Genomic DNA, 27,893 nt, shown 5'->3' with positions numbered 1-27,893 from the left:
TGCTGTTCCATCTCCTCCCCATTCCCACCATTCCTCAACCCAGAATCTAGGGTCCCTTCTCATCCCCCACTTCCCCAACCTATCTGATTGATCTCTGCACACTTTCAACCACTGATGGTCCCTCCAAGTCTTTGCACTTTTTGTTCTGCCAGGACAAACAATACCCTTTGGACTGGCAAACTCCTATTCCTCCATCAAAGTCCCAAAGCCAGTGGCCCCCTCCGCTGAAGAGCCTGTCCTAGTTCCCTTGCCTACCACCCAGCTAGGAGGGTTTCCAGAAGCGGACCTAGACTGGGAGGCGCCTCTAAGCATCAGATAAGGGTCCCCCTTCCCCGCATTAGTGTCCAAAGGGAATTAGGGTCTCATTCAACCATTTTCCCCCTCCCATCATTATGTATAAAGGTTAGTTGAGGTCCAGAAAGCATGGGGAGAGGCGCCCGGGGGCTCCCAGAATTGAGTAGGAGAGGGTGCCAGGTCTCCGTGGTGCGGGGACCCGTCCCTCCCGGCCTCAGTCTCCCGGGGGTTCCGAGGGGGCGGGGCGGGGGTCGGGCGGTTCAGGGGCTCAGGAAGCCCGAGGCCTCAGGAATCCGGCGCGGCGCAGCCATATAAGGACATGTGCGCCCCGCGCCAATCAGCGGTGGGGGCGGGGCGCTGGGTCCGCGTCCCCTGTCTGCTCGCCCGCCAGCCCGGCCGTCGGTCCGTCCGTCCCGTCCTGCGGCGCCGCGCCCGCCAGCCATGAGCTCCACGCAGTTCAACAAGGGGCCTTCATACGGGCTCTCGGCCGAGGTCAAGAACCGGGTGAGTGAGGGGAGCGCCCTCTCTGCCAGCCCAGCCCGTCACACCCTCCGCGATTGCAGGGCGGGCGCCCCGCTGGCCTCCCTGGGCATCGGGGGCGGCCCTCCTCCCCCGAAACTCCGAGGGTGCCTCCGATGCTTCCTAAACTCTGGGGAAACAGTGAGGTCAGTGCTCTGGCACCCTACCCCGCAACATCTAGGAGCGGTTGGGTCCAACCCCTTACCCAGCCCTGCTCCCTCAGCCTCTACTCATCTGAAGCCCCCCGCCCACCGCTCTGAACCCCCCAGCCCTGGGCCCCTCTAGCGCTTCAAGGCCTGAGAAGGTCCTGAGGGAACCCCAGCGTCCCCTTTTCATCCCCTCCCCCACTTCTGCTTTTGGACCACTTAAAGCTTCGGGGAAGGAAGGGGGCGGGCCAGGTGTTTTTGAGAAGGGTGTGGCCCCCCAAAAGAATTTACCGACTTCTTACACCTGGGAGGTGGGGCACTAGGTGGGTGAGGGGAGTTGGAATCGAGAGGGCCTACCTTCCCCATTCTCTTTGTCACCATCTGACACACTTAAAGAAATAGCGAAGACGTCCACCAGTCCCCTGAATGTGACCCTAGCATGTGGGTTTTGTAACTTGAAAATGCGGGCTAGGGCGTGGGGGGTGGGGCACACTTCTTTTTCAGAAAGTGCTTTTGGTTCCAGCCCAAGAGGGCAGAGACTTCTGCAAGGTAACACAGCAGGTTCAGCGCATCCAAGGAAACAGGAGCAGAGAGTGATCCCTGCCCCGGAGGGCAGGGGGAGAGGTCCTAAGCCCAACACACAAGGGTTTTCCAGCTTGAGGGAAGTTTGTCATCTTTGTCCACCCCCTAGGCACACACTGTCACCAGGCACCTGGGAATGTGGCCCCAGGGAGGAGCCTGCCTGGGCACACTGGGGACACAGCCCTGCTGGCCCCCAGGTCCCTACTAGGTCATCAGACCAGAGGGAGAATTTACACATCTCAACTCTGTGAGCTACTAGGAACCTCCCTCCAGCCCATTTGGGAAGCCCAGGATCCGAGCATGGTCACCTGGCAAGCTCCCCATCGATTCTCCCTTGAACACACAATTCCACATTCCAGCAGTAATGCCTTGGTGGGTGCAGAGTGTTGATAGTCCCCACCCAGCCAAGACCCTCTAAGATTCCTGCTTAGCACATGGGGTTCAGAGACATCGCTCAGATGGCCCAGACCCATGTAGCAGATCAGAGGCAGGGTCAGGACTCGAACCCAGACCTGGCATAGGCAGTGTCCGATGGCCAGCAGTCCTCCTGGGCAGCCAGGCATCTCCCCCGAAGCAGCAGGAAGTGGGTGAGGGCGCAGCACCTCAGCGGGGTGGGGGCAGCTTCCTGCGATGGAGTGGGATGGAGGCAGGTCGTTACCTGCCCTGTGGGGGGTGAGGTCAGAAGCTCCTTGTAACCAGCCCTCAGTCTGCAGGCCTGGAGAATGGGCGGGGCCCCCACCCCCACACCGGAGTCACCTCAGGGACCCACCTGAATTGGAAACCAGGTTCCTGTGGTTTCTAGACTGTCCACTTTGAGAGGAGGAAGACCCCCTGCCCCCTACCCCAGGCTTCAGTCCCACTGTTGGATGGCATACAGGCAGGCTGAGGTCCAGTGCATACCCTTGAGATCTCTGGCTGGCTGGGGGGTCTGGACCACTGGGAACAGCTGGTCCTGATTTAGCAGGGAGGCAGCGGCTGCATTCCTGGCAGTTTGCGGTGGGGAGGAATGCGCTGAAGGCCAGCTGGGCAGCAGGGTGGAAGGCGGCCTAGAGGGTGGGGCTGGGCCAGGCACCCCTGCCTGGGACCCTCCCTGGCCCCAGCCCCAGCAAGCTGTCGAGGACGAGGATGGGGCCCAGCTGGGCAGGCAGGCCAGAGGTCCAGACCAGCCTGCCTGCTTCAAGTTCAGCGACCCTAATAACACCCCCTCCTCCCTCACCACCCTTCTGCTGGGCGTGGGAACTAGAGACAGGAGAGGGAGGAGATCCGAGGAGGGAGTGGGCTAAACAGATCAGGTTCACAGGCCAGCCTCCCGCCTTTGTCTCCCCTGCACTCTGAGCAGCTCAGCCCTGATCCCATGTCTAGGGGTTTATATGCAGGAAGCAGGAAGTGGAGCCCAGGTCTGAGGGCTAGAGGTCTAAAGCCTTAGGAAGACCATTCAAACATAGCTGGGAGACAGAGGCATGAGGTGAAACCTGTCCATGGTCATTGAGGTGGGGGCTGAAAGGGCAACTCTGAGTCCTTGTCCCTAGGGGGTGTGGAGGAGAGAGCGTGGTGGGCACAGGGTGAGTAGAGGTGAAGAGGGGTCTGGGGTTGGGGCTTCCCAGGTGGTGCTAGTGGTAAAGAACCCGCCTGCCAATGCAAGAGACATAAAAGATGCAGGTTTGATCTCTGGGTTGGGAAGATCCCCTAGAGGAGAGCACTCCAGTATTCTTGCCTGGAGAATCCCATGGACAGAGGAGCCTGGTGGGCTATGATTCATGGGGTCGCAAAGAGTTGGACACAACCGAAGCGACTGAGCACACACGCATGGGGTCTGGGCAGAAGCCCACCCAGCTGGGCAGCCAGGTCCTCAGGTTTTTACCACCCCTCCAGGGAGCTGCCCTGGGGCTGTACACACACACCCTGTCCTAGGCCTCCCTGGATGCTGTGGGATGCTGCCTTGGGGGCAGCCAGTGCTGTATCTGTGGGCAGTGTGTGTTGATGGGGGAGGATGAGCCTCCTTACTGAGAGAGAGCCTGAGTTGGGTTACCTCTTGTTTGTCATGAGCTTGGACCATCAGCTAGGAGATCATACCGCAAAAGGTAAAAAAAGCTAGAAAGATAAAACAGGGGCTTCCCTGGTGGTCCTGTGACTAGGACTCCACACTCCCAGGGCAGGAGGCCTGGGTTCAGTTCCTGGTCAGGGAACTAGATTGCACATGCTGAAACTTCAGAGTCCTCATGCCACAACTAAAGATCGTGTATACTGCAACAGCCAAGCCAAATAAATATTGTTTTAAAAAGAAGATAATAAGGACTGGGGGTGGGGGATACAGAGGGTCATCACAGCCAGGTCAGGAAAGACCTTTCCAAGGAGTTAACCTTCTAGCCACAACTGGATTGAAAGGAGGGACCTGTGCAAACATGAGTCCAAGGTGGCAGCATATGCAAAGGCCCTGAGGTAGCCACTAGTGTGGCCAGTTCAAGGAGCAGAGAAAAGTTCAGTGGTTCCAAATTAAAGGTAGAATTATCATGTGACCAAACACTTCTACTCCCTGGTATGTACCCCAAAGAACTGAAAACAGGTTTTCAAATAAAATTTATAAATGGATGTTTATAGCAGCTTGACTCACAAGAGCCAAAAGATGGAAGTGACCTAAATATCCATCAGCAGGTTAACGGATAAGCACAGTGTGGTTCCTCCACACACAGGAGCATCACTTAGTCAGAAAAAGGGGTGAAGGGCCTCCCTGGTGGCTCAGTGGTGACGAATCTGCCTACCAATGCAGGAGACACAGGTTTAATCCCTGATTTGGGAGGATCCCACATGCCATGAAGCAACTAAGCCTGTGCACTGCCACTACTGAGCCTATGCTCTAGAGCCGAGGAGCTGCAACTACTGAAGCTCACTCACCCTAGAGCCCGTGCTCCACAAGAGAAGCCACTGCAACAAGAAGCCTACGCTGGCTGTGACTAGAGACAAGCAGGCACAGCAATGAAGATGCAGCACAGCCAAACAAATAAATAAAATTATATAAAAAGAGGAGTGGAGCCCCGACACTTGCTACATATGGAGGAACCCTGAGAACACGATGCTCAGTGAGAGAAGCAGACACAGAAGGACACACAGGGTGTGACTCCACTGATGGGAAACATCCAGAACAGGCCGATCCACAGACACAGAGAGTGGGTTCCTGCTTGTCAGAGGCTGGGGAGGCGGGGAGAGCTAATAGGGAGGGGCTTGCTTTTGAGGTGATGGAATGTTCTGGAACCAAATAGATGATGGTTGCACAACCTCATGAATGCACTGAATGTCACTGATTTATGAGCTTTCAAGTCGTACATGTATGTTTCTCACCATAATTTTAAAAGCAACAGAGAAAGGCCAGTATCTCTAGTGCTGGGAGACCAGAGAGGTGGTGGGCATGGAGGCAGATCCTTTAGGTGGAGGGTGGTGGCAGGGCCATGTTGGCTGCCCTGGGGGGTTAGCGCCATTGAAGGTAGATTAGCCCCAGTGTTTATCAGTGAGAGACTGGAGTTCATCTGTGCTGATGGGAAAAGGGAAGAGTCTCCTCCAATGGTGTGGGGACCTCCTGACTACTCTTGTTTCTTCTTTCCGGAAACCCTGGGTCTTGCCCCATGAGGAGCTCGAATGGGCTCACCCCAATCCTGTGCCCTCTACCCCTCCAGCTGCAGTCCAAGTATGACCCTCAGAAGGAGGCGGAGCTCCGAAGCTGGATTGAGGGACTCACTGGCCTCTCTGTTGGCCCAGACTTCCAGAAGGGTCTGAAGGATGGGATCATATTGTGCACGTGAGTGTGTGTCCACCGTGCTCAGCACCCTGACTGCTATGCAGGATGAGGTCATGCTGTGTGTGACTCCTGCTTCTTGATGAGTGGTCTTTCTTGCTCTTCTTTTTCCTGTGTTACTGCTTTGATCTCTAACAGGGAGCATTCTCTTAGGAGAGCCTTAAGGTTTCTGGAGGCCTTTCTTTGCTGCCCCTAATTCAGCTGTGGTTCAAACATTCCATGGTTTGCATCTTAAAAATCTTCATGGAAATTCCCAGAATCACTGGATAGCTCAGTGGTTCTGAATTGGATTCCCAGCACTGGTTGGTGTCATTCTTTGGCATCTTTGTTTCTTTGGTAGGTGCAGACTGGATTGTAATCGGGGAAACTTAGGCCCAGAGAGAGGGTGGCCAGGAAGCCATGAATGAGTCTTGGGTCTCTGAGGTTCCGTACACTAATGGAGGTTCCCCTTTTCCCCCTACCCTATGTGTCCTCCTCAGACTCATGAATAAACTGCAGCCGGGCTCAATCCCTAAGATCAACCGCTCCATGCAGAACTGGCACCAGGTGAGGGACCAGGGGGAGGAAAGTGGAACCAGAATGGGGCTGGGGGACCCTATCTGACAGGTGGGGAGACCAAGGCCCCTCACCATCCTTCTCTTGCCTCCTCCCAGCTAGAAAACCTCTCCAACTTCATCAAGGCCATGGTGAGCTACGGCATGAATCCTGTTGACCTGTTCGAGGCCAACGACCTGTTTGAAAGTGGGAACTTGACTCAGGTGCAGGTGTCTCTTCTTGCGCTGGCTGGGAAGGTGAGGCTGAGAGAGGGTCAGCAACCTGCCCAAAGTCACACAGCAAGCCAGGCAGAGATTTTTCAGATGCTCTTCATTAAAGATTTCTGAGCACTCATGAGGCACCCAGCACTTTGAATTCAAGGGTGACCAAGGCAGACACAGTCCACCCCTTTATGCACAGGCAATGAATGAACCTATTTTTAAAAAATTTATGTGTTAGAGCATTTTTAGGTTCACAACAAAATGGAGTGGAAAGTACAGAGACCTCCCATGGCCCCACTCCTGCACAGGCTCCCCCATTTCTCATGCAGTCAGTGATACTCCACAGGCACCTTGTTACAAGAGTTCACATTAGGGTTTGCTCTTCATATCATTGCTTTACAAATTATAAATTGGGAGAAGCCCCTTGAAAGAGAAGAAAGCATGATGCTGACATCTAGGGTCTAAAACTGAGACCAGGGTAGGCTGGAACAGTGTTTCAAGAGGAGGGAACAGCAAGCTTCTGCCATGGGAACGAGGGGGGGTTTGTGTCAGGTAATTGTGTTTTGAACCCCCCCCCCCGCCCCGTGGCTGCTGTGTGGGCAGTGAGGCCGGGAGACCAGTGAGGAGTAGGGGACAGGTGTGGGGGAGAGATGGTGGCTGGGGCTGGGTAGAAGGAGGTGATGGAAGGTGAGAGAGATGGGAGGTGAGGATGCCCCCAATTCTTGGCCTGTGCAGCTGGAAGGGTGGGGCTGTTGCCTGGGGAGGGAAAGCCAGGGGTCAGGGAAAGCCGTTGAGTCCACAGTGCTGGGTGGATGGTACAAGGCCAGGTTGCAGCTGGATCACTGGTCCTCCTCTGGACTTGGATACATGGGACCTGGCTGCCCCAACCGTGACACTCCTTCCCCACTTTTTCCCCAGGCCAAGACAAAGGGGCTGCAGAGTGGTGTGGACATTGGCGTCAAATACTCAGAGAAGCAGGAGCGAAACTTTGATGATGCCACCATGAAGGCGGGCCAGTGCGTCATTGGGCTCCAGGTGGGTACCTGGCTGCTCCATCGGGGAGCATAGGTGGTGGGCTTCTGGTGGCTCCTCAATTTCGGGGCAGGGTCTGGAGGCTTTGTGGAGGCAGCCTGACCTTTCCTGCCTCCCTGCAGATGGGCACCAACAAATGTGCCAGCCAGTCTGGCATGACAGCTTACGGCACCAGACGGCATCTGTACGACCCCAAAAACCATATTCTGCCCCCCATGGACCACTCGACCATCAGCCTCCAGATGGGCACAAACAAGTGTGCCAGCCAGGTGGGCCGCCCCAGTTCCCCTAGACACCCTGCCCTGACTCTGCCTCAGCTTGCTGGGTGTCCCCAGGGAAGTTACTACCCAGCTCTGTGTCTCGGTTTCCCTCAAAGTAGGATGCCCAGAGGCCCATCCAACTCTGATATTTTTAGATCCTGCAGTCATCACTTTTCCTGCTGTGGATCAGTGTGATGCTTTTGGAGCATTCAGGTCCGCGTCAGGCCTGAGTACCAGCCTGGGGAGCTTCCTGGCTGGCAGGGAATCTGGACCCAAATGTCAGGTCAACTCAACACAGAGTCAGAAAAGAGCGGGTTCTGAGCAGGGCTAGGAAGGATCGGTACAAAAGGAATGTCCACTGTGAGTGCACACAGGGAGGCGGGAAAAGGTGTGGGAACCCGCAGGAAGTTCTCCTCTGGGGGTTCTGTTTCTCCTCTTCCCTCCCTGATGCCTCTTCTCTCTCTTCAGGTGGGCATGACGGCTCCAGGGACTCGGCGGCACATTTACGACACAAAGCTGGGGACAGACAAATGTGATAATTCCTCCATGTCACTGCAGATGGGCTACACACAGGGTGCCAACCAGAGTGGTCAGGTCTTTGGCCTGGGCCGGCAGATATACGACCCCAAGTACTGCCCTCAAGGCCCAGCGGCCGACGGGGCTCCAGCAGCTGCTGGAGATGGCCCAGGCCCAGGGGAGCCCTCAGAGTGCCCTCCCTACTACCAGGAGGAGGCAGGCTACTGAGACACCCATGCGGCCATCTCCCCACATCATTGCCTCATCTGGGTTTTTGGGTCTTCCTGTGTTTTTTGTCTTGTTTTTCTATATGTCTGAATGCTGCCAGTTGAGACTCTGGGGGAAAGGGGTGAAGGCCATATCCAGATGCATGTGGGGTGGGGGGTCCCCACCAGGGCAGCTCCAGGCATCAGGTTTCCCAACAGACTTTAGGCCAAGCTGTTAGGGGAAAGAAGAAACCCAGGCAAGAAGGGGAACTGGCCCCAAGTGGTTTCCGGTTACGTCTTCCCTGCTTCTCTTTTCTCTGCCGATCAGTTTGTGGTTTCTGTACCCACAGAAGTTTCAGGCAGTTTTAATGAAATGAAAATACTTTTTGTTCAGGGGAATGGTGGCAGGGGGTGGGGTGGGGGGGTGATGCTGAGAAAAGGTCAGGCCACAATCCCAAAATATTTTAGGCCTCATGGATTTCCCTAGGACTCTCAGATCACCAATCCTGGGCCCTCCCAGGGGCCCAGTGGGGACACTAAGGCCCAGGCAGGACAGTGGAGTTCTGAGTGCTTGAGACAAAGCCAGCCTCCACCCCCACGCTTGTCCCCACTCCCCCACCAAGTACTGCACAGGGACCCCCACTCAGAGGCCCCCATAGGGACCAGCCCCTGCCCAGGAGCCCTAGGACCAAGAAATAATGTGAAAATACCAACTGTGGACCAAAGTAAATAAAACGTCTTTGGAAATGGTGTTGGAGCTAGTGTCCAATACAACCTGGGGGTGGTGCCTGGCTTGGATTCCCTCTGGGGCCTCCAGGGTGGGGCAAAGGGCAAATCTCTTGAGTGGGTCCTCAGGACTGCAGCTTCATTCAGCCTGCAGGCCTTAGTGTGTTTACTCCTTACGGAGGAGTTCTATCCTGACAAACTCCTCTTCATCCTCAAAGCCCCATCAGCAACAACCCCTTTCTGGAGCCTTTCCCACAGTTCTCACCCTTCCCAGCACCTTCAAAGCTGTGGATTCACACACTTGTTTCATTTGCATTATGATCTTGTGAAATATATCCAATTTCCTGGAGGGGGGAGCTTCAGGAGGTTTTCTTCAAAATCGGGGTGATCATTATGACCCCAGAATCTAATCTTAGAATGTTGAGGGCCACCTCCCCCTCTGCCATAGCCTGGCCCACTGTAGGGACCGAGGAATGTTTGTGGAATGAATTAATGAACAAATGATGATTCTAGTCAAACTCCCCTTTTCTGGGTCGACAAATAGAGTCCCAGGGTACCAGGGCGAGTTTGGTTAGGACTGGGGCCCCCTCTGGCGAAAGAGGGGGAAAAGATCTCCTGAGACCCTGAGCTGCGGTATTGCAGGCGATTATGCAACGTGGGAAGAGCCTAGCGATTTTGTCCCAAGGACAACCAGTGCGAGTTTATCCGGGGGGCCCCTCCTCCTCGCGGTGATGCAGCAAGAGAAGAGCGGTACGTTTAAGAAACCCGGCTCGGCGCGGCTTCGCTATGATACCGCCTCCCGCGTTAGCGCGTGCGGCTCCAGCTGGCCAGGTCTTTGAGTGGCGCATATAGAAGCCAATGGAAGTGGATGGGGCGGGGCTATGGCCGAGACCAGCGGCCGCAGGCCCCGGATGCCAGGTACTATCTGCAGCCCGGGCGCCTCGCCAGCGGCCAGGGCTCCTCTTAAAGGAGCCGCTCTCCCCGGCCGCTGTGGAGAGTAGGGAAGGTGGAGAGAGCTGGGGGCTGGAATGGTGCGATGGTCCTGAGGAAGGTCCTGAGAGGGTGCGGGGGTAGAAAGGAGGCAGATTCCGTGGGAATTAAAGGGTGTGGCCCGAATCTAGACTCACTCATTTTCCTTCCCTGGCCGGGGAGTGTTCGCATCTGCAGAATTGACCAATAATGCTCCAAGGGGAGGTTGGGCAATAGACTCACCTACCTGCAGCCGCTTTCCCAGTTGATACGCCGCTAAGCTCTCTCCCCCATTTTACCAATAGAAAAACTGAGGCCGCTCCCCGCCCCCCGATCCTATTTGTAAATGAGTCCTGAAGTGGGGGTCAGGGGTCCTGGATCCATTCCCTGTCCTTCTGGCGGCCTCAGTTTCTCCCTGTGCACGATGATGAAGTAGGCCAGGCTGGACTCCAAGCAAGGGACATGATCAATAATAGCTGCTTCCAGAAGCGCCCCTGCTTCTTACTCATTTTCTGGATCTTGGGGTTCTTCTGAGCGACGAATAGTACGTGAGGGGTGGGCAGAGCTGGAGCCCCCTTCCAGCTGGGTGACTCGCCTCTCTGGTGGCCTGGGATAGCCCTTCTTCCAGACAGCAGTATAAAATATTCCTAGCTATCATTATTGGAGGAGAGAGGAGGGAAAGGGAATCCTTGCCTGGGTTAAGGATGAGGCTAGGGGACAGGACCTGGAAGACCCCACCCCCACCCCCAGGAAGGCTTAGGGTGGAGACTGGTAATGAAAGAGTTAAGCCTAGGCTCCGCCCCCTGCAGGACAAATTCCTCGCCTTTGGGACCCCAGCTGCTCCTCTGGAGGAAGCGACAGATCGCGCAACCAATCAGATATGAGGAAGGATTCGGGCAGGTCTCCCGTTGGCTTACTCCACCCCTCCGGAGAATAGAGCCCCTTTAATAAGCACCTACTGTTTTCTTGGCTCCAAGCAGAGCTTCCGAGAACGCTGAGCAATGAAATAGATGATGAGGTTCAGAGAGGGACAGAGAGTTGCCCGCAACCACACAGTACGTCCTCAGCTTGACCCCTCCGTCCTGTCTGCTGTCCATTTCCATCATGGCTTTCTGGACACAGCTGATGCTGCTGCTTTGGAAGAATTTCCTGTATCGCAGGAGGCAGCCGGTAAAGTCCAGTCGGGTGGGCCGGGGGTGGGGCGGCCCACAGTCCCCCATAGGCCGCCACTCCCCAAGCCTATTCTGCCCCCGCAGATCCAACTTTTGGTGGAGTTGTTGTGGCCGCTCTTTCTCTTCTTCATCCTGGTGGCCGTTCGCTATTCCCACCCCCCACTCGAGCAGCATGAATGTAAGCCCCCCAGCGTCCAGAGCTTTGGGGTTAGGATTAGAAGTGATCACTCTATGCACAGGGGCCCCAGTAAGAACCCGGAGCACAGACTGGATGCTCGAATAATGGCTGAGGGGGGCACTCTGTCACTGGGGGGTGGGAACTCAGCAAGAACCCCACGCCTGGTGTCCCTGCAGGTCATTTTCCCAACAAGCCGCTGCCCTCAGCGGGCACCATCCCTTGGCTCCAGGGCCTCATCTGCAACGTGAACAATACCTGCTTCCCGTGGCAAACCCCTGGCGAAGAGCCTGGCGTCCTCAGCAACTTCAAGGACTCCCTGTAAACCAGTGGGAGCGGCGGGGCAGGGGTGGGCAGCTTCACCTAGCCTCCGCCTCCAGCCTTCTCTCTGTATCCAGGGTTTCCCGGCTCCTGGCAGATGCTCGCACTGTCCTGGGGGGCCCCAGTGCCCATAGGATGCTGGTTAGCCTGAGAAAGCTGATACCCATTCTGAAGGCTGCACACACAGCCCGAGCAAGTAAGAAGGCAGGCCTGTGGTAGGCAGGGCTGGGCTCTGTGCCTCCACCTGATGGCACAGCTTGGAGTGGGATAAGTGGGACACGGCTCTGGCTAACCTTGGCCTCACCCTGGGCTTCTGTGCTTTACTCCCTCAGCCTTTCCCTGGCCCAGTGAGCAGCCCAAGGAGGGATTGTCCCTGGCCACTCAGCTTCTGGGGACACTGCTGCAAGGGGTGAGGTGGGGACAAGGCAAGATCTGGGACCCTGATCTCACCGAGTTTCACCCTGCCCCTTTCAGGGGCCAGCTTCCAGGCCTTTGCCTGGGCCTTCTCTGATGCCTGGAGTGATATTCCTTAGATTCCAGCCCTGAGACCTTGAACAAGCTCAGGTGCCTCTTTGAGCCTTAGTTTCTCTGTTTGTAAAATGAGGCTATGATAGCATGGACCCCCTGGGAACTTGGATCCCGAGTAAGACGTCCGCAAACCTCATTGTCATCTTGTCATCTTTCTTCCCAGGAATCCCTGGGCTCTGTGCTGGGACACGCCCAGGAATCCGTGGGCAGCCTTGTGGAGACTGCAGAGGACATGGCCCAGGAGGTAAGAGGCCAGTGCAGTCTCAGCCCCTGCCACGAAACTAGAGGGGTGGGCTGCAGGAAGGGGAGATGACAGAGCAACCCTGGGTACCTGTCCTCAGTAGTTGTGTGGGGGTGCTGGGGCAGAAAAAGAGGGCAAGGGTGCTCCTGGTGGAGGGCCCTGCCCTAGTTATAGCTTGGTGGTGGGGTCATGCGGAAGAGAAGCCTGCCCAGCCCTCTGGTGACCCCCTCCTCCAGCTCCTGGAGCTTCCCAGCCTGGGAGAGCTGTGGGCCCTGCTACAGAGACCCCACGGGCCAGGTGGTCCCCTGAAGGCAGTGGCAGAAGCCCTCTGCAGTGCCAGGGGTCCCAGCAAACCAGGTGGGCCCTCCCTCAACTGGTATGAGGCCAGTGACCTGAAGGAGCTGGTGGGGCAGGAGCCAGTGCAGACCCTGTGGGACAACAGCCTGAGTGAGTGACCAACCCGGTTTCTACCCCTCTCCCTGGGGAAGCAGGGCCAGGACGTGGGCACAGGGCCTCATGGTGCCCCCACCCTGGCCCTAGGCCCCACCTGCGCTGAGCTGATGGGGGCCCTGGACACCCACGCCGTGTCCCGCCTGCTCTGGAGGCGCCTGAAGCCACTGGTCCTGGGGAAAGTACTGTTCACGCCTGACACACCCTTCACCCGGCAGATCATGGCCCAGGTGACAGTGCGAGGGGCCCTCGGTCCCAGCCTCGGCCGAGGGGGAGAGGGCCAGGCCACAGGAGAGCCCTGAGTCCTGAGACTGGCTGCCCCTGGGCTGGGTCCAGGAGTGGGGTTTGAAATGGAGGGATTTCCAGATTTCAGACAGTGCTCAGAGGTGCAGGATAGAGCATAGGGCAGAAGGCAAGAGGGGTGGGCAGGGGGTTTCACTAGAGGGAAGGGTCATGAACGGCTAAGGCTGGTGTGGACCTCAGCACCCACCTCTTGCAGGTCAACCGAACTTTCCAGGAGCTGGCGCTGTTGAAGGACATCCAGGAGGTGTGGGGGCTCCTGGGACCCCAGCTCTTCAACTTCCTGAACGATAGTGCCAATGTCGCCATGCTACAGGTGGGGCCAGGACGGGAGTGGGAGAGGGGTGGGGGGGGCGGGGGTGTGTGGCAGTAGGGTCACCCCTGCTGAGGATTTGGGAGAAAGGCAGGGACTTCCAGGCAAGGGTGTGGAGGTGGGGAATGGTATCCACGGTGAGCTCAGGCCGCTCACTGGGATGGGAAGAGGGGTGACAGGCCCTGAATGTCCAGTGCAGACCCCCACCTTCCCCGACACCCGTACAGAGACTCCTGCAGATCCAGGACAAGGGAAGGAGGCAGCAAAGACCCGGAGGTGGGGCCAGAGTGGAAGCTTTTCGTGCCTTTCTGAATCCCCGCAGCGGTGGCTACCACTGGCAGAAGGCCCACGCTGATGTGGGACACCTGGCAGTCACACTGGGCCGTGTGATGGAGGTGAGGGACCGTCCACCTGGGAAAATGTCTCCGAGGGGAGAGGCGGCCCTGCTGAGGGCCTGCTAGGAGGAAGCGCGGCTCCGCCTTCAGGTCCAGGGGAGGACCCTGGGGCCTCGAACTCACGCCCAGGTTCCTCCGCAGTGCGTGACTCTGGACAAGCTGGAGGCCGCGCCTTCAGAGGCCGCCCTGGTGGAGCGGGCCCAGAAGCTGCTCTCCGAGCACCGTTTCTGGGCCGGCATCGTCTTCCTGGGGCCCGAGGATTCCCCGGACCCCGCGCAGTCCCCAGGCCATGGCCACGTGCGCATCAAGATCCGCATGGATATCGATGATGTCGAAAGAACCAATAAGATTAAGGACAGGTGGGGGGCCTTGTGGGGCGGAAGCAGAGGGGGGGTGCTAGGGACGATGCCACCTATCAGAGATCTTGGTAGGTGGGGCCCAAATCCTTAGACCAGTAGGGATGCATGATGGGCGGGGTTTATGGTGTGATAGGCACGGCCAAGGGCTTGGTGGGTGGGGTCAATGCCTTGGCTTCTCGGATAAGATTAAAGCACTTGGCAGGTGGGTCTAGGTAGTTTGTACACAGGTGAGGGCGGAGCTAAAGTTGTGATGGGCAGGTCCCAGCTACCCCCATACTTCTTTCAGGTTTTGGGACCCCGGTCCGGCCGCTGATCCCCTGACGGACCTGCGCTACGTGTGGGGTGGCTTCGTGTACCTGCAAGACCTGCTGGAGCGCGCAGCCGTGCGCGTGCTCACAGGCACCACCCCCCATGCCGGCCTCTACCTCCAGCAGATGCCCTACCCCTGCTACGTGGACGATACGTGAGCACCCTTTCCTCACTTCTCCCAGATGCCGGATCCTGGGTCTCAGGGTGGGGGCCTGGGTGCCATCTGGAATATTCACGCAGTCAAGGCTGAGAACTACGGTTCAGAGGGACCACTCCCCGTGACCTTGTAGCTGCAGGAGCCGGGATCCTTCAGGGTCTGGGGTCTCTGGATACAGGGAGAACGTAACCTAACAGCACCATTAGGAGTCCGAGAACAATGGAGGGCGAATGTCCTCGCCGCACCTTGGGGTCCCAGGGCGGAAACTGTCGTGTCAGATGGGAGCAGCGCGGGGGTCTCTGGTGTCCACCACAGCTGCCCACTGCCCCAGGTTCCTGCGCGTGCTGAGCCGGTCACTGCCACTTTTCCTGACACTGGCTTGGATCTACTCTGTGGCGTTGACGGTAAAGGCCGTGGTGCGTGAGAAGGAGACTCGGCTGCGCTACACGATGCGCGCCATGGGGCTCAGCGCCACTGCGCTGTGGCTGGGCTGGTTCCTCAGCTGCCTCGGGCCCTTCCTCCTCAGCACCGCGCTGCTTGTGCTGGTGCTCAAGGTGCGTGCACCCCCGCCTTGCCGACTCGGGACTGGTGCGTGGGTACGGGGAGGTAACGGGCAGGGGGCGCCTCGCGGGGTTGCTCGTCCCTGGGCGAATCCGCGCGCTCCCTCCAGCTCCCTTGTCCTCCTGCAGTTTGGGGACATCCTCCCCTACAGCCACCCGGGGGTGCTGTTCCTGTTCTTGGCGGCTTTCGCTGTGGCCACGGTGGTCCAGAGTTTCTTGCTGAGCGCCTTTTTCTCCCGCGCGAACTTGGCAGCCGCTTGCGGGGGTCTTGCCTACTTCTTACTCTATCTGCCCTACGTGCTGTGCGTGGCCTGGAGGGACCAGCTGCCTATGGGCGGCCGCGTGGCCGCGGTGAGAGCCGAGCCCTGTGGGTGCAGGGGTGCCTCACCTTCAGCTGCCCTTGTTTGCTGACCTACCTACCTGCTGCTACCTGCCCCCACCCATAGAGCCTTCTGTCGCCGGTGGCCTTCGGTTTTGGCTGTGAGAGCCTGGCGCTGCTGGAGGAGCAGGGCGAGGGCGCACAGTGGCACAACTTTGGCACCGGGCCTACAGCAGATGTCTTCAGCTTGGCCCAGGTCTCGGGCCTTCTGTTGCTCGATGCTACTCTCTATGGCCTTGCCATTTGGTACCTGGAGGCGGTGTGCCCAGGTGGGCCACAGCAGACGCAGGGGAGACTGGGCTGAGGGCGGGTGCCCTCAGGGTGGGGCTGAGGGGGCCTGGAATACAGGTGAAAGGGTGGGTCTTCCTGGCACCTGCGCACTGGTGGCTGCGTTTGAGGGATGGCCTGGGGCAGGCAGGCAGGTGGGCGGGGCTTCCTGGTTACCCCGTACTTGGATCCCTGCATCCCAGGTGGGCACACTCCAGGCGGGAGCGCCTCGGGGGTAACTGAGGACCACTCCCCACAGGCGAGTACGGGATCCCCGAACCGTGGAACTTTCCCTTTCGGAGGAGCTACTGGTTTGGGTCTCAGACCCCCAAGGGTCCTTCCCCAGTCCTGACGGCGCAGGACCCCAAGGGTAAGGCCTGACAAACCTTAGCTGTCACTTCCCTGTCTGGATTCTCAGCCCCCACAAAATCCAGGTCCCCATGGATCCCAATCCTCTGGACGTTCCCAGGTCCTGAGGCTCCCCTAACTCTCACATACCCCAGCCCCACAAGTCCCTGACTCCACGGACCAGCTTGAACAGTCCCCAGGCTTCTGAGGGCGCCGGTAACTGAGTCTGCCCTCCTTCCTCAGTGCTGGTGGAGGAGGCACCCCCCGGCCTTATTCCGGGGGTCTCCATACGCGGCCTGGAAAAGCGCTTTCCTGGCAACTCACAGCCGGCACTGTGCGGACTCAGCCTGGACTTCTACCAGGGCCACATTACCGCCTTCCTGGGCCACAATGGGGCTGGTAAAACGACCACAATGTGAGCAGCCATCACTTCTTTCCCCCAACAGCTCCCCTCCCCTCCCCTCCAGCTCCTCTTCTTGGGTCTCAACTTGCACACTTGTTCAAGGGAAAGGACATCTGGGGTCAGAAGGTCCCTATCTGTATAGTGAAGGGGGACCCTGATGCCCCCCTGCAGTCCCCCAGCCCCAGTTCCCTTTGGACCTCCCCCTTAGTTCACTTTGGATCCACAATAGACAGGTGATGAATATTTTCTCTGAGCTTCATCTTCCCTCCCCTATAAAATGGGAACATAATACCCCTTTGATCTGGGCATACAGTAGGTGCCCTATAAATGCTGGTGCCTCTGCTCTGGGAGCCTGATCTTCCCCTCTGAAGCTGCCCTGAGACCCCTGCACCTGCAGGTCCATCCTGAGTGGCCTCTTTCCACCCACGGCTGGCTCCGCCTCTGTCCTGGGCCACGACGTCCGGACCAGCATGGCAGCCATCCGGCCCTGGCTGGGTGTCTGCCCACAGTACAACGTGCTCTTTGACCTGTGCGTCTCCATGGGCCTGGGGCATGGCAGTGGGGTGCTGGGTGCTCTCTGGGGCCTTGCCTGCCATGGTAACCCCCCCACTGTCTTTTGTACACGGCCTCAGGCTGACTGTGGATGAGCACGTCTGGTTCTATGGGCGGTTGAAGGGTCTGAGCGCAGCTGCTGTGGGTCCCGAGCAGGACCGGCTGCTGCAGGACATGGGGCTGATCCCCAAGAGACATGCACAGACTCATCACCTGTCAGGTGAGCCCAGACCTGAGGGAGCCTCCAGGTCTGCAGAGATGAGGCTGGGGGGTGGTGCTGGGACTTTATATTGAGGACTGTGGGATGCCAGAGGAGATGGGCAGACCTGGGGACCCAGGAGGAATCAGGCACTGTGGTCCAGGTGGGTAGGGAAAGGTGCAGGGAGAAGGGAGGCAGCCCTGCCCAAGACTGTGGAGATCTTGACCCCTGTCCCAACCCAGGCGGGATGCAGCGGAAGCTCTCAGTGGCCATTGCCTTTGTGGGTGGCTCCCAAGTTGTTATCCTGGATGAGCCCACAGCTGGTGTGGACCCCACTTCCCGTCGAGGCATCTGGGAGCTGCTGCTCAAATATCGTGAAGGTAAGAACTAGGAGTGGCCTGAGATTTCCCTGGATGCTGATTGAAAGGCCAGAAGATCTTTCTGACAAAGAGGTGATGGAAGATGGGGTTTTAAGGGATAAGTAGTTCTTGCCTGGAGAATCCCAGGGATGGGGGAGCCTGGTGGGCTGCCGTCTATGGGGTTGCACAGAGTTGGACACGACTGAAGCGACTTAGCAGCAGCAGCAGGCATTTACTGCATGGGGCAGGGACCGCAGCTTGGGCAGCCTGATGACATGTGTGGGTTGGGTCCCCTGCCTAGGTCGCACACTGATCCTCTCCACCCACCACCTGGATGAGGCGGAGCTGTTGGGAGACAGGGTGGCGGTAATGGCAGGGGGCCGCCTGTGCTGCTGTGGCTCTCCTCTCTTCCTGAGACGTCACTTGGGCTCCGGTTACTACCTGACATTGGCCAAAGGTCCCCCGCCTCTGGCGACCAGCAAAAAGGTGAGGGCTGGAACTGACCTCCAACCCCAGTTCTTAAGACTCCATCCAGGCGCGATGGCCATGGCAGCTGATGCCCCTCTGCCCCCAGGGTGAAACTGGCTTGAAGAACAGCATGGATGCTGGGCAGAAAAGGGAGCCAGGCAGCCAGGCCAGCTCTGCCGGTGAGGGCAGGGATGGGAGAGCCCGAGTGAGGGGCTGTGGATGGGGCTGGGAGAGCCAGAGGGAGGGGCCAGTGGGGGGCAGTGACTTGGTTCAGGGCGACAGGCCTGACGACCCCAGGCTTGACCCCTGACCTGACCCCTGAGCTGAGCTGACACACAAACCTACTTCTGACCCAGAGTGGACTCTGGCCCTGGCCCCAGGTCAAGTCCTGCCATTGGGTGCTTAATCCTGACCTCCTCTGCCCGCAGGGACCGGTCCCTTGTGGGTAACCCAAGCCCCTTCCCCAAGGGAGTAGGGCAGGAGCCAGGGCAACATGGGACCCCAGGGCCCCTGACGTGCCTGCCGCCCGCCCAGGTGCAGCCCAGCTGTGGGCCATAGTGCAGCGCCACGTGCCCGGCGCACGGCTGGTCAAGGATCTGCCACATGAGCTGGTGCTGGCGCTGCCCTACAAGGGCGCTCTGGATGGCAGCTTCGCTGAGCTCTTCCATGATCTGGACCAGCGGCTGGGGGAGCTGGGGCTGGCTGGCTATGGGATCTCCGACACCAGCCTGGAGGAGGTGTGGCTGCTAGATGAGTTGGGGGGCAGGAGGAGGGCTGCCTGGAGGAGGTGGTGCCTGGAAGGATGAAGAAGAGTCTGCTATGGACACTTGGGCATCCCAGGGAGGAGGCAGGGGCCATGTGGAGGCCTGGAGGCTCAGAGGCCCTCAGGGAGGCTTGGGGACCCCCAGTGTTTGAGGGATATGTGGCCCTTGAGTCCCCCTCCCTCTTGTGTGTCCCCAGGCTCTATCTGAGCCCCCTGCTTTGTCTTCCCAGATCTTCTTGAAGGTGGTGGAGGATTGTGGTGTGGACGCAGGCCCAGAGGGTACGCCCGTAGGCCCCTGTCCTGTCCCCTCAACCTGGTCCAGAGTCCAACCTGACTTTAGACCAAGTCCCCACTCTTGGCTAACATGACCCAACCTACAGCCCTGACCTCCACCCTGATTCCTGATCCCTCCTTTGTGAGCCTTGACACGGGCCCAGACCCCAGGCCAAACACTAAGCCTGACCCCAACGCTGGTGACTTTGCAGATGGTAGGCCCAGGCAGGGCCGATGCTTGGGTATTGCTCGTCCCGATGCAACTAGGCAGCTCCAGGTTCCGCCAGAGGAGATAGCCCTGGAGAATGGGGGACTGGGTGAGTTGTCCCTGCCCCACCCTGTGGCCCCTCCTGGTCCCCAGGGCCGAGCACTGACCCTCCCATCCCCCACAGCTGGCTCTGCCCCTGAGACACAGGCACTACAGGGCTCTGGGCCGGCCACTGCAGGCCGCGTACACAGCTGGGCGCTCACCTGCCAGCAGCTCCGGGCCTTACTTCTCAAGCGTTTCCTGCTTGCCCGTCGCAGCCGCCGTGGCCTGTTTGCTCAGGTGAGGGGCCACCTACTGGGGAGCTGTGGGGGAAGCCCCTCGGTGTCTGTTTTCCACTCTACAACCTAATTCAGCCCCATAAGCCCAGGTGTATGCCCCACTCTGAACACTTTTACTGAGAGCACTGGGGAGCCATGGATGGTTCTAGAGCGGGATCAGGGAAGGCTGCAGGTGAGCCTGGCAGCCGATGGGTGGGAAGCTGATGGGCCGGCCCTTCAGATTGTGCTACCTGCCCTCTTCGTGGGCCTGGCACTGGTGTTCAGCCTCATTGCACCCCCGTTTGGATACTACCCGGCTCTGCGGCTGAGCCCCAGCATGTATGGCTCCCAGGTGTCCTTCTTCAGGTAGGTGCAGAGGAGAGGGGCCTGGTTGGGGGGGTGGCCCAGGGGCCTGTGGGCACAGCCCTGACCCTGCACCCACTATATACAGTGATGACACTCCAGGGGACCCTGAACACGCTCGCCTACTCGAGGCCCTGCTGGAGGAGGCCGGACTGGAGGAGCCTTACCTGAAAAGTAATTCCAGCAGGTGAGGGCCCTCCAGCTTGGGCCTGGCTCCTCTCTGGCCTTGGTTTCCCTGTCTGGGCTCTGGAGCATCCCCTATGCCTGGTTGGGAGCAGGGCGCCTCCAGTCCCACCCCCACCCTGCTCCTACCCCCACAGGGCACCAGCGTGTGCACGGCCTGCCCTCTGCCACTTCTCGGTGCCTGATGTCCCTGCGGACGTGGCTGAGGTCTTGGCCAGTGGCAACTGGACCCCGGAGTCTCCATCCCCTGCCTGCCAGTGCAGCCGGCCTGGTGCCCGCCGCCTGCTGCCTGACTGCCCTGCCGCGGCCGGTGGCCCCCCGCCACCCCAGGCACCAACCAGCTCTGGTGAAGTGGTCCAGAACTTAACGGGCCGAAACCTGTCTGACTTCCTGGTCAAGACCTACCCACGCCTGGTGCTCCAAGGGTGAGCACCATCCTGGACTTGGCGTGGCCGGCTATAGCAGGGGTCCAGTGGGGAGGATGTAGTCTAGTCCTGGGAGGGGTTGGGGGGATGCCAGGCTGGGGCTCTGGGCTGGGGCCTCCTGGGGGCCCTCTGTGCCTCTTTCTTTTAATTTGTCTCACTCAACTCCCTAGCATCTTTGTCTCTGTCCCACTCACCTGTCTGTCTGTGTCTGTCTCTCTCACAGCCTGAAGACCAAGAAATGGGTGAACGAGGTCAGGTGAGGAGGGTCCCTTGCATGGGTTCCTTTCCTGTGCCCTCTGCCTGCCTGCCGCCCCATCCTCCCAACCCTCAGCTGTCTCCCACCTCCACTGCCCCTCAGGTATGGGGGCTTCTCCCTGGGGGGCCGAGACCCAGGCCTGCCCTCGGGCTTGGAGGTGGGCCACTCCGTGGAGGAGCTGCGGGCACTGCTGAACCCCGCACCAGGCGAGGCGCTTGACCACCTCCTGAACAACCTCACAGCATGGGCTGTTGGTCTGGACACTCAGGATGGCCTCAAGGTGGTAACTGGCGGTGGCTGGCTGGCATTGTGGTGGGGGAGGTCTGATCCCAGGTTACTGACCCCTTGGCCCCAATTCCATCACAGATCTGGTTTAACAACAAGGGCTGGCATGCCATGGTGGCCTTTGTAAACCGAGCCAACAATGCTCTCCTACGTGCCCACTTGCCACCAGGCCCCTCCCACCATACCCACAGCATCACCACGCTCAGTCACCCGCTGAACCTCACCAAGGAGCAGTTGTCTGAGGCTGCACTGTGAGTCCCCCTACCCCGTGTGTCCTGCCGCCTTGTGATTGCTCTGCCTTGTGTGCCACTCCACCTTGTGTGTTCCCCTGTCCCATGTATCCCCCCACCCCGGTTGGTCTCTCTGTTGTTTCTGGTGGTGGAAGCTGAAGTTACGCTCTGCCACACTCTTGCTGTGTAAACAGAGAACAAGAACTTCCCCTCTCCACCCCTTAGGCCAGGGTAATGGGGCATCATCAGGCTTCATGGGCTGCAGTCTCCCCCAGCTGCCTGCACGTCCTTGTCACATCAACTTCTATCCTACTGGAGACCTGGACGATCTCTCCCTGCCTAACAGTTCAAAATGGCTCAGGACATTCCCCACCAGCTGTGTCTAGCCCTGGGGACCTCAGTCCCATCAGTGGTGAGCACAGCTCCTCTCTGAGCAGCTCATGCCCCTTCACTCCCAGGATGGCCTCCTCGGTGGACGTGCTTGTCTCCATCTGCGTGGTCTTCGCCATGTCCTTTGTCCCGGCCAGCTTCATCCTTGTCCTCATTGACGAGCGTGTCACCCGAGCCAAACACCTGCAGTGCATGGGGGGCCTGCCCCCTACTCTCTACTGGCTTGGAAACTTTCTCTGGGACATGGTGCGCAGACCGCCTGGAGGGGTGGGGACCCTGCTACCACTTGCCACTGCCTCTTCTGGCCCTTTCTGGTCAGGAACTTGTCTAGGATGGCACCACTGAAGTCTTGGGGATGATGGAGACCTCATCCTATTGTCCAAAGCACGGGGAGGTTGGGGTGGGGCACAATGCCAAGGATGCCTGTGGGCTTCCCTGGTAGCTCAGCATACTGAAGGTGTGACCACCATCTCCAATGCAGTGTAACTACTTGGTGTCAGCGTGCATCGTGGTGCTCATCTTTTTGGCCTTCCAGCAGAGGGCGTATGTGGCCCCTGCCAACCTGCCTGCCCTCCTGCTGTTGCTACTACTGTATGGGTGAGGTTCCCAGCCCCTCCAGGACTTGTTCTCCCTCGACTCTGATGAGGGAGCTGGGACTCTATAGCAGCTCCTAAGGAGAGGATATGGAGATCTGAGAGGATCCCAAGTGTGATCTTATTCAGGGGTATGCCAAGGAGGCCTTAAAAGCTCATCTTGACCTGAGCATGTTACAGAGGTCTACAGCACAGTTTAGGATGGGAGATCTATATTCTTCTCAGGGCTGCTCAGCCTGTCTGGCAATAACAGTGGCTCTTGTTCCCCCTCAGCTGGTCCATCACGCCGCTCATGTACCCAGCCTCCTTCTTCTTCTCTGTGCCCAGCACAGCCTATGTTGTGCTCACCTGCATCAATCTCTTCATTGGTATCAATGGCAGCATGGCCACCTTCGTGCTCGAGCTCTTCTCTGATCAGGTGGGACCCAAAAGGCTGGTCCTTGGGTTGGGGTCAGACTGGGCCTCAGCCTCAGCTTCTGACCCACCTCCTTCTTAATTTGCCCCTGAGCAGAAGTTGCAGAAGGTGAGCCGGATCCTGAAACAGGTCTTCCTTATCTTTCCTCACTTCTGCTTGGGCCGGGGCCTCATCGACATGGTGCAGAACCAGGCCATGGCTGATGCCTTTGAGCGCTTGGGTGAGAACTTCTCTCCAGGAGGGAAAATGCCAGACAAGAGTCAATCCTACAGTGCAGGGACAAACAGCAGCCCCTAGGAAGAGAACTTGAGGTCTTAGATGACCTGGAAGGGTGGGTAGGCAAAGTTAAAAGTGCAGCAAAGCAGCCATAAAAGTTAATTCCATCTTGGTCATGTCACAAGAGGTCTAAGGCACTAAATAAAGGAGGTGGCAATGCTACTGTTTTCCATGCCAATTAGACCCCAGTTGAGTGTCTATTCAGCTTGGTGCTTTCCCTTAAGAACCCAGGGTGACCTGAATGGGGAGAGGCCCAGTAACCAAGACCCTAAGATGACCCTGTCCTTCCTCATGTCCCCACAGGAGAGGGGCATTTCCAGTCGCCCCTGCGTTGGGAGGTGGTCGGCAAGAACCTCTTGGCTATGTTCATACAGGGGCCAATCTTCCTCCTCTTTACATTGCTGCTTCAGTACCACAACCGCCTCCTACCACAGTCAGTGGGGACCAGGGAGGGTGGCAGGGCCTGGGGTCTCGCTCTGGGCCCACTCATCTCTCTGTCCTCAGACCTAAGCTGAGGCCATTACCCGCCCTGGGAGAGGAGGATGAGGATGTGGCCCGTGAGCGGGAACGGGTAGTACAAGGGACCACCCAGGGGGATGTGTTGGTACTGAGGGACCTGACCAAGGTGGGTGTGGGTTGGGGGGCCTCCACTGCTGGGTTGGGGGGCCTCCACTGGCCCACCCACCTTTCTCGTGGACTTCCATCCTCCCAGGTGTACCCTGGGCAGAGGACACCAGCGGTTGACCGCCTGTGCCTGGGGATCCCCCCTGGTGAGGTAAGTCCAGGTGATGCAAGGGTGAGAGGCTGCCCTATTGTACGCCCACTGGTGTTTACCATGTTTGTGTCTACCTCCCCCTATAGAACACCTACTCTGTTATCTGTTGTCCTATACTGAGTACCTACTGGCTGTCAGTATTTGAGCTCCTATTTAAAGCCAACAAATATGAAGCTCCTACTACATGGTTACATTTATTGATCCTCACTGTGCAATAGGATTAACAAGATCTTAGTGAGGATAAACTTATTATTGAGCACCTACTGGGCTCCCATACATGTGCCAGTTACTATGTGCACCTACTATATGTTAGCATTTATTGAGTACCAACTGTATACAGTAAAGCTTGTTGAACCCCCCCACCATTGTGGGTACCAAAAGTATATTGAATGCCACCTTTGTGATGATCAACTTTTATCAAACACCAACATTTATTGAGTTCATACTGTATATGTATCAAGCACTTGCTCACAACTAATATTTAGTAGGCACCTGCTCTGTACCCATGCACATTCAAGCAACTACTTTGTGCAAACTTGTCTGCTGTGGTCCATTTCCTGGCCACCTACTAGGGGCTAGCACACACCTGTGGACACTTGTGGTGTGTTGGTATAAATTGCCATCACTCTTTAGCAAATGCCTACTGTGTTCAGTCAACCTCTCCATCTTGGGTTGACTGTGTGCCCAGCATGATTCTCACCAGGTGCTCTTGCTGTCAGTACCCACTGCATGGCAGGAAACATTCAGCCAACTCCTGCCTTAATATTTATGGAGCACTGACTGCGAGTGACCTTTATAGAACATCTACTGTGTCCATTGATTAAATACATGCTGTGTATCATCTCAGAGAAGGCAATGGCACCCCACTCCAGTACTCTTGCCTGGAAAATCCCATGGATGGAGGAGCCTGGTGGGCTGCAGTCCATGGGGTCGCTAAGAGTCGGACACGACTGAGCAACTTCACTTTGACTTTTTACTTTCATGCACTGGAGAAGGAAATGGCAACCCACTCCAGTGTTCTTGCCTTGAGAATCCCAGGGATGGTGGAGCCTGGTGGGCTGCCGTCTATGGGGTTGCACAGAGTTGGACACGACTGAAGTGACTTAGCAGCAGCAGCAGCAGTGTGTCATCTAGCATTTCTGCTGTGTGACAGCTTGTGCCTACTCACACACCCCAGTATCTGCCCAGGGATCCCCTTGCCCACAGCCCTCCCAGTGGAAGCTAAGAAACCTGTCCCAGAAGTCAGAGATGCTGAGACAATTGTCTGGGCTTCTATGAGTGCCCTCTTTGGGTGTACCTGCAGTGTTTCGGGCTGCTGGGCGTGAATGGAGCAGGGAAAACATCCACATTCCGCATGGTGACTGGGGACACGCTGCCCAGTGGGGGCGAGGCCATTCTGGAAGGCCACAGGTGAGGGGCTCCTGGGCTCTTGTTCCTCCCCACCTTCCCCTGCCCTCGCATGTATGGACAGAATCGGCCTGGCCTTGAGTCCCCCTGCAATGGACCCAGCCGTGAGTTACCTCCTGTCCCTTATCAGGGTGGGTGAGCCCCACGGCCCCTGCTTGCCCCTGGCATGGCCAGGGCCAGCCAGTGCCCTGAGTTCCCTGTCCCCCATTCCCCATCCCCAGCGTGGCCCAGGAACCGGCCGCAGCTCACCGCCGCATGGGCTACTGCCCTCAGTCGGATGCCATCTTCGAGCTGCTGACCGGTCGTGAGCACCTGGAGCTGTATGCACGCCTGCGAGGAGTCCCCGAAGCCCAAGTTGCCCAGGTGACTGTTCTCCCCACTAACCCCTCCGGTCCCCACCCCAATCTCTCCCTTGGACCACAGGCTCTGCCGCTCTCGGTCCCCCGACCTTAGGTCCTCTGGCCCTGCCCCTGCCCTCCCTGAGCGCCTACACACTCATTGGGTCCACCCCCACACCCCCAGCCCTTCCCACCGTCCTCAGGCTGCACTCGCCCCCTCCCTGCTTAGGGGCCCGCCCCTTCTCTCCTAGACCTTCCTGGCTGTGGCCCCGCCCACTTTCACCTCCAGGTTAGGACTTCGCTTCCTGCCACCTGGCCAGGCCCTGCCTCTCTTGGTCTGGCCCTGCCTCCAGTCACAGCCCCGCCCCTACTGGCTCTGGCCCCACCCTCTTTAATTTCCCCCCCCCCCGCCCCCCGCCATATCCTTGGGCTTCCCTGGTGGCTCGCTCAATCAGTTAAGAATCCGCCTGCAATGCAGGAGATCCGGGTTCGATCCCTGTGTCAGGAAGATCCCTGGAGAAGGAAATGGCATCCCACTCCAGTATTCTTGCCTGGGAAATCCCATGGACAGAGGAGCCTGGCGGACTCTAATCCATGGAGTCACAAGGAGTCCACCACTGAGTAACTAAACCACCACTATATCCCCTCCCTAGCCCCTCCCACTCACCTGCACCCCAATCTCACTCTGCCCTTCCCACTCCATCCTACCATAGACAGCAAGCTACGGCCTGGCACGCCTGGGCCTCCGTCAGTATGCTGACCAGCCCGCGGGCACCTACAGCGGTGGCAACAAGCGGAAGCTGGCGATAGCCGTGGCTCTGGTGGGGGACCCGGCTTTAGTCTTTCTGGTATGTGTGTGCGGATGGGAGGACAGAGTAGGGGGGAAGGGGCCGCATTTAAGCATCTCCCTGCTCTGCGCCCAGGACGAGCCGACCACTGGCATGGACCCTGCTGCCCGGCGGTTCCTCTGGAACAGTCTTCTGGCCGTGGTGCGGCAGGGCCGCTCCGTGGTACTCACCTCACACAGGTGGGCCTGGGGAACAGAGCAGTCTGGGACTGACAGGAAATGACCAGAGCACAGGGTGGCCTAGAGCTGCAGGCTGAGGGTCCCTGGGAGGGGCAGCCCAGAGCCAAGCGCCGTGGGTCCAGGCCTGGTTGGAGCTCATGTCACTGGGCTCCCACAGCATGGAGGAGTGCGAGGCGCTCTGCACGCGCCTGGCCATCATGGTGAATGGGCGGTTCCGCTGCCTGGGCAGTGCACAGCACCTCAAGGGCAGGTGAGTGGGGCAAGGCCTCAGGGCCTGGATGTGGGCAGATCAGGGTGGGGGTGTAGGTGGGCCTGGAGGGGAGATCAGGTGGGGCCAGTTTGGGTTCTAACCAGGGAACAGGCAAGGATCATGGACTGTCCAGGAGAGGAGACAAGGCTGGACCGAGATGGGGAGGAGGTCTGATGGGTGAAGATGTGTCCATGGGCAGAGGCCAAAGAGGGTCCAGCAAGTGGGTATGACCTGGTTATTGCAGTGGGGCATGGCATTGCGTGGGTGGGACTGGGGAGCAGCAGGGTTAGAGACCAGATGAGCATGTAGCCGGGGCTAGGAGCAGAGGTTGGGGTCAGGTTGGCCTGGGGGTCTAGAGGAACCAAGTATAGGGGTGGGGCTAGAAGAGGGCTGGAAGATGGTATGGGCGGGTCCATTAGCTATGGTCTACCCCACCCCACCCCAGATTCGGGGGTGGCCATACACTCACCCTGAGGGTGCCCTTGTCGAGATCCAAGTCGGCGGCCGACTTTGTGGCCCAGGCGTTCCCAGGAGCTGAGCTGCAGGAGGCACATGGTGGCCGCCTGCGCTTCCAGCTGCTGCCAGGAGGGCGCTGCACCTTGGCACTCGTCTTTGGATTGCTGGCGGCATGTGGCGCAGAGCATGGCGTGGAGGACTTCTCTGTGAGCCAGACCACGCTGGAGGAGGTGACTGCCACGCCAGGACAGGGCTGGGGGTAAAGATGGGGTTGGGGGCTAGGCCCTCAAGCTGACCTCCCCTCCTGTTTCCCTGGGCCATCCACCCCTAGGTATTCTTATACTTCTCCAAGGATCAAGGCAAAGAGGAAGATGAGAAGGAGACAGAAGTGGGGGCTGACCCTGTGCCAGGCCCGCAGCACCCCAAACTCATAACCCAGTTCCTCGATGATCACAGCATGGCTGAGACGGTCCTCTGAGCCTCCTCCTCTGTGGAGCTGGGGGACCAAAGCAGGGCAGAGGGGCTGAAGCCTGACCCAGACTCCAGAGGCCCTGGAGGAAATAAAGGGAAGCTGTGGTGTGAAGCACCGTGTCCCTGTGTCTCTGTGTCAGGTTGC

The 27,893-nt window shown here is 58.4% G+C and overlaps 2 protein-coding genes across 8 annotated transcripts; both read left to right on the top strand.

Annotated features, from left to right (window-relative positions):
* The first annotated feature begins 649 nt into the window (after positions 1-649).
* Positions 650-8,839, top strand: CNN2 (calponin 2). Its single transcript, XM_040240238.1, has 7 exons — positions 650-798; positions 5,210-5,331; positions 5,808-5,874; positions 5,982-6,119; positions 7,002-7,118; positions 7,238-7,384; positions 7,844-8,839. Exons 1-7 carry the CDS (start codon positions 736-738, stop codon positions 8,117-8,119), a joined length of 930 nt encoding a protein of 309 aa, XP_040096172.1. The 5' UTR covers positions 650-735; the 3' UTR covers positions 8,120-8,839.
* On the top strand, positions 8,840-27,860 carry ABCA7 (ATP binding cassette subfamily A member 7). 7 transcript variants are annotated; one of them, XM_040240227.1, is made up of 46 exons: positions 10,800-10,962; positions 11,049-11,142; positions 11,319-11,460; positions 11,538-11,656; positions 11,793-11,869; positions 12,152-12,232; positions 12,466-12,676; positions 12,770-12,909; positions 13,179-13,295; positions 13,520-13,687; positions 13,829-14,046; positions 14,333-14,509; positions 14,844-15,066; positions 15,202-15,423; positions 15,519-15,720; positions 15,978-16,088; positions 16,310-16,481; positions 16,867-16,998; positions 17,102-17,241; positions 17,463-17,600; positions 17,881-18,065; positions 18,154-18,226; positions 18,582-18,784; positions 19,041-19,089; positions 19,296-19,400; positions 19,476-19,630; positions 19,850-19,974; positions 20,060-20,158; positions 20,292-20,579; positions 20,803-20,835; positions 20,938-21,115; positions 21,202-21,371; positions 21,809-21,986; positions 22,222-22,337; positions 22,607-22,751; positions 22,845-22,968; positions 23,328-23,457; positions 23,529-23,649; positions 23,737-23,799; positions 25,103-25,209; positions 25,428-25,569; positions 26,258-26,392; positions 26,468-26,571; positions 26,729-26,821; positions 27,267-27,507; positions 27,609-27,860. In XM_040240227.1, the coding sequence occupies exons 1-46, from the start codon at positions 10,897-10,899 to the stop codon at positions 27,753-27,755; spliced, it is 6,459 nt and encodes a 2,152-aa protein (XP_040096161.1). In that variant the 5' UTR covers positions 10,800-10,896; the 3' UTR covers positions 27,756-27,860. The 7 variants fall into 7 exon arrangements, with proteins under 7 accessions (XP_040096160.1, XP_040096161.1, XP_040096159.1 ...); XM_040240225.1 differs by having other exon boundaries at positions 23,529-23,799; XM_040240226.1 differs by lacking the exon at positions 11,049-11,142 and having other exon boundaries at positions 8,840-10,962; positions 23,529-23,799.
* The last annotated feature ends 33 nt before the right edge of the window (positions 27,861-27,893 follow it).

Source organism: Oryx dammah, unplaced genomic scaffold (genome assembly GCF_014754425.2).
Source record: "Oryx dammah isolate SB20612 unplaced genomic scaffold, SCBI_Odam_1.1 HiC_scaffold_5, whole genome shotgun sequence".
NCBI classification, from domain to species: domain Eukaryota; kingdom Metazoa; phylum Chordata; class Mammalia; order Artiodactyla; family Bovidae; genus Oryx; species Oryx dammah.
Note: the sequence above shows the minus strand (reverse complement) of the source record. Positions and strands in the feature narration are given on the sequence as shown.

Coding starts and splice junctions, on each gene's coding strand:
- CNN2 (XM_040240238.1), top strand. CDS start 736: ATGAGCTCCACGCAGTTCAACAAGGGGCCTTCATACGGGCTCTCGGCC. Junction 5,332..5,807: donor GATGGGATCATATTGTGCAC/GTGAGTGTGTGT, acceptor TGTCCTCCTCAG/ACTCATGAATAAACTGCAGC. Junction 5,875..5,981: donor CCATGCAGAACTGGCACCAG/GTGAGGGACCAG, acceptor GCCTCCTCCCAG/CTAGAAAACCTCTCCAACTT.
- ABCA7 (XM_040240226.1), top strand. CDS start 10,803: ATGATGAGGTTCAGAGAGGGACAGAGAGTTGCCCGCAACCACACAGTA. Junction 19,090..19,295: donor TGTGGACGCAGGCCCAGAGG/GTACGCCCGTAG, acceptor GTGACTTTGCAG/ATGGTAGGCCCAGGCAGGGC. Junction 26,572..26,728: donor GTGGTACTCACCTCACACAG/GTGGGCCTGGGG, acceptor GGGCTCCCACAG/CATGGAGGAGTGCGAGGCGC.